General features: G+C 59.2%; 1 protein-coding gene across 3 annotated transcripts in view; it reads left to right on the top strand.

Moving 5' to 3' along the window:
• Btbd9 (BTB domain containing 9) overlaps positions 1–9358 on the top strand; it is a 402045-nt gene extending 392687 nt beyond the window's left edge. For all 3 annotated transcript variants that reach the window (XM_021721934.3, XM_005318735.4, XM_078020076.1), the window contains one exon: positions 3666–9358. In XM_021721934.3, coding sequence (XP_021577609.1) covers positions 3666–3863 — 198 coding nt within the window. In that variant the 3' untranslated portion in view covers positions 3864–9358. The remainder of the gene's footprint in view (positions 1–3665) is intronic.
• The last annotated feature ends 632 nt before the right edge of the window (positions 9359–9990 follow it).

The following is a 9990-nucleotide window of genomic DNA, read 5'->3' on the forward strand; positions in this document are numbered from 1 at the left end:
GAGACCTTTTTATTTCTCAGTGCAGGGTTTTTATTGATTTGTTTATTCCTGGGCAAGACCCTGAGCTGCAGCGTGGACAATGAAGCTTGGTCCTTGAGGGTGATGGGAAGTGACAGATCAGGGGCCAGAGGCTGGAGAGGGGCGGCCACGGGCAGGAGGCACCAGGATGCTTGTGGGCGTCTGGGGAAGAGCTCACCTGGCTCATCTGGACAGTCACAGTCCTGGAGAGGAGGCAAGAGCGAGAGGAGAGGGGACCATTCATCAGGAGAGGGCACAGGGGAGAGTTGACAGGGAGGAGGCCCATGTAAGTCAACTCAGGGATCAGTGTCAGCAGCACGGCGGCGCAGCCTCCAGAGGTGTTGACAGGACTGAGCGTGGGGATTACACAGAAGGACAGGCAGGACGGAGCGCCCCCCTGTCCAGGGGCCGTAGTCCAGGCAGCCCTTGTGGAGGCCTCCTTCACGGGCACTGGGCTCAGAGGGTGCCTGGTGGTCTTGCAGAAGGGAATGGGGTATGCATCCAGCTTGGAAGCTGTAGTGTGCGGCGAGGTTGCTCCTCAGAGCCTGCCCTGTCCCCTGCCTGGCAGAGGTGTGTTCCTAAAGCAGGAGGGACTAAGAGTCAAGCCCAGAGACCCTCCTGTTCTGCAGAAGCTTAAGAACGCAAGGCTGGTAGAGGAGGACAGGTCAGTCCTGGCCACCCAGAGGGAGGTCTTCAGATTCCCCCTGCTCAGCCCAGGCAGTGCTGTGGCCCAGAGAGCCTGCAGATCTCCACATAGGGCCCCCGTCTGACCCTGGCCCTGCTGGCACTTGACAGGTATGGGCCCACAGCTGGACCAGAAGTGGACTTTTGCGCCAAGGGAAGGGAGGAAGGGGAGAAAAGGTGCTAACCCGATGCGGCCACCAGCACTGAGGAGCAGTAAGGGTCCTCAGGAAGCCCTCTGTCCTCGTGACCAGCCTTTAAGGAGAGGAAGCAGTTCACCTAGGAGAGGACAGCCGCTGCCAGAGGGAGAGGGCAGGCCCGGAAATGCGCAGGCTCAGGGAGGCTTCGTGGCCGAGCCTGGAATGTGAAATTCAGAACAGTGGTCACTAAATGAGTTGAAGCCAGAGTGGGCAAAGCCAGTTGAATTGGGAAGGAAAGCACAGCATTTACATCCTCACATAGTTCCACAGCAGACAGCACGTGCGTCTCCCTCCGTGGACATGATTCTCCAGCAGAAGGGCACACAAGCTCCGGCTCCCGCTGGGCAGGACCGGTGCTCCCCTGGGAGAGCACCGCCAGCCCTGCCTGCCAGGCTCCTCCAGAGCCCCTTGACTGCACCTCCTCAGGAGCATGGGGGTGTCCAGTCGGCCCTATCCTGCATCTGTGTAGGCCCTTACCACGAGCACGGTCACCAGCCACCAGCAAATCCAGAGCCCAGGGAAGGGAATGGAGATGAAGCTGCTGGGGGGCTGGGGAGGCCCAGCAGTGTGGCCCGCCACATGGCTCCGTGGGACCTGTTGCTCGTGGCTGTCCACGTAGGCGCCCACCTGCCAGGCCTCCATGCACATCTCCACAGCCAGCTGCCCACCTGCCCTGGCCTTGGCATTTGCACCCAAAATCAGTGACAGTTTGCAAGTCACATCTCTCCCACCGCATCAGGCCCTCTTCACCGTCCCCGACCCCTCTCTCCTCACTTTGTTGGTTAGATCTCCTCAGACACCACTCAGAGGTCTGAGGTCTTCTCCCTGAGGCCTCTGTCCCTCTCCAGACCCTCCCCTCGCGTGGACTCGTCTCAGCCGAGTCCTCTACTTCCCTCCAGGTCCTGCCTGGACGTTTAAGAAGAACTACACCCACGGCCGAGCTGCCCCCAAGTGCTGTGGGGCTGTGGCCTCAGACACGGTGTCTGCATGGCCCCCAGGAGAGCTTGGAAGAAAGTATGACATGTTGAGCGCGTTAGATTGAGACGTAGATTAAATGTTTCACCACAGGTTTAAAAATAGTTTTGTAAATATGAGAAAAATAAACATAAGATGGAAGATGTGGGTTGACTAAATATCAGGAACTATTTGAAGACATGATTTGATAAAATAGATTTTAAGTAAGTTGAATAAAGCACACAAAAATCTGATAGTAATTATGGAAAAGTTTTATCCATGGATTTTAGCCAGTGAATCCTGAGAATATTTTCATAATTCTGGAAAAATTCCAGCTGCATTAAAATAATTCACTCATGTGGACCCTTCAGAGGCTCTGAATTCGGAGCTCTAAGCCAGGCCACCTATGGGGTTCCAGGACACCTCAGAGCCCAGTGACATGACAGGCCATACCCCATTCTATGCCTGAGCTGGCAAGAAGGAGCCTGGGTGCCTGGGTGGTGCTCCTGGGTGAGTGGGCACGCGGGGCCGCCTTCGCGGGGTAGCAGAGACGCCCAGACTGTGAATTCAGGCGCGCCCTCAGCAGGTTCAGAAAGCACACCTTTGAAATTGATTCCCTTAACACTGCCGCCTGCACCCTGGGTGGTCCATCTGACCACCACGACTGAAGAGGGTGGGATTCCTGCCCCTCAGAGCTCGATGGGCACTGGGAAGTGGAGCCCCAGAAAGATCCGGTTGATGGACAGCAGAGAGGATTTTCCGTGTGAGGCTGGGCTGCGGGCAGCCTTCCTGTCTGGGCCTCTGATGGGGCTCCTCGACTCCCCCCAGCCCACCCTTCAGCGGTCACTGCCCGTTCAGTGCCAGGCATGTCGGGGTCTCTGGAGCCAGGGGCCAGGGCTCCCCACCCGCCCAGCATGTTCAGCATGTGCCGTGTGCACAGGGGCCAGCAGCACTGACTTGGGGCTCCATGGTGCTGCCAGTCAGACCCGCTGCAGGTGGGCAGCCTTTTCCTGGCTTCTGGAGGGGGGTCACCTGCCCTCAACCAGGTGGCCAGCTCCTCGGGTGAGGCATTTGTTCCAGGCCAGGCCAGGCCAGGCAGGGTTGGAGTCCGTCCCTAGCACAGCTACCCGCGGGCTTCGCTCAGCCCTCGTAGGCCTTGCCAGGGTGCCCGGGTCCTCTCCAGGGGTGATCCCTGCTGGCTCTCTTGTTACCACAGCCTATGGGGGGAGATTTCCCATCCGTGCTGCTCACCCTGCAGAAAGTGCGCCCTCAGTGGGTTCAGAGTCGTGTGACCACCACCACAGTCCACACCTGCTGACTGGACCCGGCCACCACCTCAATGGTAAATTAATTAAAAGGGAGAAAAAACCAGGCGCAGTGGCACAGGCCTGTAATCCCAGCCTTAGGCTGAGGCAGGAGGATCTCAAGTTCAAAGCCACCCTCAGCAATTTAGCGAGGCCCTAAGCAACTCAGTGAGGCCCTGTCTAAATGAGACAAAAAGAAGCGGGTGCAGTCTGGGGATGTGTGTAGCCCAGTGGCAAGTTGCCCTGGGTTAAATCCCTAGCACCCCCCAAAATTAAAAATAAACAAAAGGAAAAAGAGCCCATGAGACAAAAACCACCCAAACGTGGTCACCCTGTGAGAACATTCTGCAGGAACCTGGGTCACGGTGTCCATGACTTTGGTGCCTGACTGGTCAGGTGCGTCCAGGGTCTCCTAGTTGCTGCTTGGTGTCTGGGCAGGACTGCACCTGGCAGCCCGAGGTCCCCAGCCAATCCCTCACTCACCAACTCCTTTCCTCTCCTCACCCAGGTGTTCCACTGTGTCCACTTTGAGTGTCCGGAGCAGCAGAGCATCCAGAAGGAGGAAGGCAGCGAAGAATCAGGGACAACGGACGACAGCCTGCCCAGTCAACAGCTTGACCCTCACGCCCTGCGAGCCCCCAGTGGCGGCTCTCTGCCCCCCAGCCCAGGCTCCAGCTCGCGCTCACCCAACCGGCAGCACCAATAAAGGAGGCGGCAGACATGGTGTGACTGGGTGGGCCTGGGTGGCAGAGGAGGTGTCCCCCGGGCACGGTGTTTGTGGACTGCCCTCCCCACGTCCAGGGAGGAGCAGGCTCGGCTGCAAACTCGGACACAGGTTTCCTCCCAAGGACAGCAGGGCCCGCTTTGTTCTCCTCCATTTGTCCAAATCAGGCTAGTCTCCAGGGGGAGAAACGGGTCTTCAATCTTCATCAAGTCCACCATTAAAACCCTACCTCTCTAATCTGACCCAGGCAGAGGGACAGAAGGAAGTGACACTCAGGCCCCAGCCCACTGCAGAAACAGCAGCAGACCCGGAACAGAAGAGAAGGCACTAGGCCCTGCTGGCCCAGAGCGCCTGTAGGATTGGGTCCCCTGGAGGGTTTTCTTACCCACACCGGCCCTGGCGGCTGGTGTGCCCTCTAGCTCCTCTCCTCCGCTGACCCCTAGCTTTCCTCATCTCTGAGACGCGCTCCAGATGGCTTGTTCTGATCCCTCTACACTCATTTCCCTCCCTTGTTTTTGAACGGTTTTGGGGCAGGGTAGAGACTCTTGTCCGTCGACTCCTGAGTGAGATGCAGAGGCATCTCGTGGTGACACCTGGTCTCACAAGGTAAAGCCTCTGAAGACGTTCAACAAAATACACAGTGAGCACATCAGTCTGTGGACATTTGAGTCAATAATCGTTCAGGTTGCTCAGTTATTAACCTGTCATTCCTGAAATGTATCCTGCCTTTAAGCTTCCGCGGCTGACGAGGAAACAGTTACCATGCCAGCTGCTAATTTAACACTCAGAAGTCTGTGGACAGACATGCCAGTTTCTGGCGAGCTTGGCTCTTGTGGCCTAGCATCGGGAGCACAGACCTGCGCCTCTGCAGCCTTGTTGTGCTGCTGTGTTTTCCCCATACTACGGCACCCCCTGGGCATTGGGAAAGGCATTTCTCAGAAACTTCTAATCGTCCCCGGGAGGATCTCATGCGACTACGACAGCTCCATCTGGCTTTCTGTCACTTACCAGTGGTTTCCTTTCCAGTGCTGGTGACCCCTGGTGATGTACACCTGTGATCATCTGCAGTTCTGCTTCTCTCCAGATGCTCTGCGTCGGGGCCGTCAGCTCTGGCCTGAGAGCCTCCCTGGCAGTGTGGCGAGCCACTGAGCTGCCCGGTGGTCCCCAGGTGCCCAGCACACTCCGGGAGCCTGCTTAGAGGAGTGGGGCAGGCCTGAGGGCTTCCTTTCCAGTGTCTGAAAGACATTTGGGGTGTAGAAAGGCTGAAAGGGTCAGCGCCTGTTCCTCCCGTTCAGCTTGGTTCTGAGTCCACACTGAATGGTGAGGTGGTGTCCAAGTGCAGGGCTGGGGTGAGGTCATGTTTCTGTGGGAACACAGGCCAGCAGGAAACAGGGTCATCTAGGTGGGAGAGGTGGTCCTGGGGGAGAGGCGCCTGTCAGCAGAACTCTGCCTGCTTCTCCGCTGTGGGCCGAGTGGGACCCCCTCTGGGTGCCCAGCATGTCCGCGTGACAGGCTCCTTGGCGGGGTGCCCGCCATGGTGGGGCGCTGCCGCCTCTGTCAGCATCCAGCCTGCAGCCGCCAGTTGGCACTCGAGCCCCCGCCCGCCCAGCAGTCCTTCCACGCTGTTTGTCCCCTGTCCCCTGGGACAGAGGGGCCAGGTCAGTCCCAGGGGCACAGAGACACGTCCCAGGTAGAGGGGGCCCCAGGTGACTGGGCTAGTGACAGCTGAGAACCCACCACTGCCAAGTGTCTCCCCTGCAGGTGCCAGCAGCTCTGCCACATCCTAGAGGCCACACCTGTGGCTTCCCGGGCCATGGCTGGCCTCTGTCCTCTCTGCTGGGACTTCCTCACCTGCTAGAGCTCTTCCCGCCTCCCCCAGCACCTTAGGTGCCTCCTTTACCAGGGCTGAGGGGAGGACGGGGTGGCACTGGCAGCAGGTGGCCACAGAGTGTTCTGCGGGTGACTCTCTCCTACCCTGGCCCCATCTGTGGCCCTGGAAAGCCTCCTCGGGGTGCCAGGAGGACACTGGCCTCAGCAGGCTGGAGGAGCCCTCCGTCCCTCGAGGTCTTCTGATTGGGGCAGGAGGTTCTTTCCTCATGTCCAACTGGTCCAGGGGCCACAGTCGAGGTGTGTCACACCACACAGGCCTGCGGGGTCTCCGGGCCAGGGACGAGCGAGCAGCCAGGAAGGAGTCTGGCCTGGACATCTCCAGGGCTTGGCAGGCCCCAGGGAGAGCTTCTCTCTGCTGCCACCTGGGTCAAAACGGCCGAAACCTTGGAGCCAAGTGTGCTGCTGGGCTGAGGCAGGGACGTCTGCCCAGCAGGGCCCTGGGCCGCCTCCAGGAGCCCATGCCAGCGGGGATCTCAGCCAAGCGCCGGGGGCAGCGCAGCAGACGAGGTTCCGAGGCCCAAGGCCCCTCACCCCTGGGAGCCTCAATGGACTGAGCAGCGTTAGTGCAGCCAGGTGGGATCTGGTTAGGGGAGTGGCCAGGGAGACAGACACTTGGTGGCCACGACCTCTGCCCTGTACCATGATGCTTCTCGGGATCATGCAAGGACACCTCTGCCCCACTCGAGATGAGTCACTGCCAAAACCCCCTGCCCTCCTCCTCCTCCTTTTTTTTTTTTTTTTTAATGTTTTGGGGAAAAGTAGAAAGAAACCTTCATCGGAGCTTTGGGAAGAAGCCTTCAGGTCACCTCCCGGCAGCTCCTAGGGGGTCGGCTGGGCAGGCAGAGCCCCCCAGGAGGATTGCGCAGCTCAAACCCCTCACACGCCCGCGATTCCCTGTGCCCTGGGTCCTGTTTCTCTCCTGATTCTAGTTAGAACCCTGAGCCCGTGACGGGTGTGGGGCGCTTCTCAATGCTCTTTAAATTGTCGCTTTTTAAATCTTATTAAATGAAGTGTCGATTCCTGACAAATACATTAAAAGTGTCTCATTCCTAGAAGAGTTGGGAAGAGAGATTTTCAGCAAGAGTGGGATGTGTTTGTTAGACTGATTCCTTGGCCAAAAAACAAAATGAGTTTTGAATTGTGCGAAAATTGCTCAGTAGTTAGCCATCGCCCCAGATGCCCGCTGCTGTGCCCGCCAGCCTCACCTTCTTTCTAATTTAGAAGATAACAAAATTGTGGCCACTGAGCTTTTCTGGAGTCAGCGGGAATAAAGGAGAGTGTGATCCACAGGAAGCAGCAGAGGCCACTTGGTGATAGAGATGGAGGGTCCCGTCACAGACCGCCCTTGAGCGCCCCCCTGGGACAGGGAGGAGGGTGTTAGAGGGAAAGAGCGTCCAGGGCAGCTCTTGGGGCCTCTCCTTGCTGGCTGCACTCTCGCCTTTGGTGTCACCAGTGCTCCTGGCGCTTGAGGTCCTGGGCACAACAGCTTCAGGGTGGACCTGCCCTCCACCGGGCGGAGTGGCAGGCACAGGCCGGGCTCAGGCTCCATTTGTTTGGCAGCTACGGCCATCAACTCTGGTGTCCATCCTGACGACAGCTCCAGCAGGACTCGGCGCTCATTAGTGGCCCTGGGACTTTAAGCTGCCGTCCGAGGCTCTGCGCCACCACGCGTGTCGTCATTATGATATTAAATTACAAGTCTTCCTGGTGCCCGCTGTGGCTCAGGAGTCGCTGAGGGGGGTCTCGACGGCCTGCAGGGCCACTGGTCATCCCACCTCCCTGGAGTGGGCCCCGTCATGCCCAGCGCTGGGTGGATTCAGAGGCCCCCGTTGTGTGAGAGCGTGGGAAGTTTTGGGGGGCCACAGTGTTCCCCAGGAAGTGAGGCTGAGGGGGGAGGGGAGGGAGTGTGGGTCTTCGTGGTGGGTCCCTGGTGTCCCTTGGATTCCTCCTCCGTGGCTCCGGCTGCCCATCCACCCCCACGCTGAGGCCCATATACCCGCTTCCTGGGCTCAGGGCAGCTGGACCCCGCATGCCCGCGTCTCCCTGGCCAGGCTCTCTCCAGGGCTAAAGCAGGGGCCGGGGCAGGCGCACAGAAAGCCCGAGGAGGGCCCTCCCCGTCTTCACCACTCAAGTCCTAAAATTATACACCCTGCCCCGGAATAGGGTCATCCTGGGAAGGGGCGAGGGCACCCATCCTCCAGCTGTCCCTCCTGCCCTGGGCCTGGGTCGTCTGCTCCTCCACTACCAGGCCCCACCCGCTCAGCGCAGTCACTTCAGGCCAGCCGCTATTCCGCCAGCAGCAGCCCGGGCGGCCATTGCCAGATCTGGTTAGTTTGTCCCCCCCTTTTTTTTTTTTTTTTTGGAAGACCTAAAATATTCCCCGAGGCCTGAAGACTCACAATCATCCACCTGTAATTTATGATAAATGTCGCAGAGCACTTACTATTTGCATGCGTATTTATAGCCCTGAGCAGAGAAGGTGGCTGAGAGCCCCACACCTGTCTCCACTGTTGTCCCTCAGCCTTCTCCCCAGGGCCGCTGCTTGGCATCCCTGTCCCACCAGGAGGTGCCAAGGGAGGGTCCTGCACTCGCTGCAGGCAGCATGGTGAGAGGCAGAGGGGCTGAGAGGCCCTCAGGTAGGGGTCTGTGCCCTGGGACACTGGGGACATTGTCCATCCGTGAGTTCCAGAGGTCTACGGCCTTGCTCCCTGAGAGCACCCTACAGATCAGCTGCACCAGCTGGTCCTCCTGGGCTGGGCTCTGCTGCTGCCCTGCGCTGCCCCTGGCCCCACATGCCCGGTGTGCGCCAGGCCCCTCTCCTTCCACCGCAGTTCTACATGGGCAGCACATGACATGGGGCTCCAAGACCTCGCCACAGGGTCTGCCTAGGCCCCACCATCTGCTGCCCCACGAGATCAGGCGCTTCAGGTGAGGACCACAGGGGCCGCAGGGCCAGGCTGGCCAGAGCTAGGACTGCTCGGGACTTGGGGCTGGACAGCTTGCTAATGCCCTGCGGCCTGGCCTCTTTCCAGAGTGGCTCTTCCCACCCTGACAGATGGCCAGGGATCTCCCCATCAGACTCTCCCAGTCCTGAGGCCACCCACTCCCAACCCCAGAGCCTGGAAAAGCAAGAGGAAAGTGACTGTGGCTGTGCCTTGGAGCAAATGACAGGAGAGGTGACGATCCTCCGGGTGACCATGGACTGGGCCCTTGTGCTGTTTTTGCCAAACCTGTTACAACCCGAATGCACCAGAGACCGCCAGCCACCTCTCCCCAGGGCTGCCGGGCTGGGAAGGTTGTGGGTGCCAGCCTCATGCCGCTCCCAGGCCTCTTGGAGGCGGGACAGGGACCTTGCTAGGCCTGTGTCTTCTCTACTTGGTTCAGAAGTCTGAAGCAGCCCAAAGGGCACTGTCCCCGTTCACAGCGTGTCCTGTTGTGAGCACGAAGCGGCTTCCTCCCTCTGCAGACCCTCTGAAGTGGGCACGCGCACAAACCGTATGTGTACGTTGACTCCAATCCCCCAAATCCCTGCTTGTGAAATGCTGCCGTGGGTTTTGCTGTAGAAATAAAGTGTGACTTCTTGTGCATGTGTCGGTGTCGTCACTCACCCCGCAGCCTGGCCCCTGCCTGTGGGGCCATGGTGCAGGCCTGTCCTCGGGGCTCTCCAGCTGCCCTCGCTCTGCCTCTAGCGGGGAGGCAGACAGCGTCCCCTTGGCTTCCCCCTGGGCCCCTGCCGCTGTCTGGGCAGAACCCATTTCGTGTTCGGCAGCCCAGGGGCCGGATCTGGACCCTGCGTGACCGCCGCCAGCCGCCAGCGCCTTCATCACAGGGCCAGGCCCTCCCTTCCTTCCCTGGGCACCTTCTCCACCTGCCCTCTGGCCCTACTGGTGCCATTTTTGGTGGAAAGAAAATTCCTGTCACCCTGAACACAGGTCCTCTTCCCATGTCATTGTCCTGAGCCCTACCACAGCTGCCACTTCTCTCCTTCGTCATGACAAACCTGAGTGTGTGCTGGACGGTTGTCACAGGAACCAGGTGTTTGCTCCCATGCAATGTGATTTGTTTTGGGACCTAAGCGGAGGGCTTGGCGTTTGCTGACTTAGATCTGGAGGCTTAGCCGGCAGTGTGCAGGGTTCACAGGCCCAGGGAGGTGTCCAGAGGGGACAGCTGTGCAAGATCCTGAGGGCTGGGGACCATTACTAGTGACTATTTGGGTGGG

This window comes from Ictidomys tridecemlineatus, chromosome 8 (genome assembly GCF_052094955.1).
Source record: "Ictidomys tridecemlineatus isolate mIctTri1 chromosome 8, mIctTri1.hap1, whole genome shotgun sequence".
Lineage (NCBI taxonomy): Eukaryota > Metazoa > Chordata > Mammalia > Rodentia > Sciuridae > Ictidomys > Ictidomys tridecemlineatus.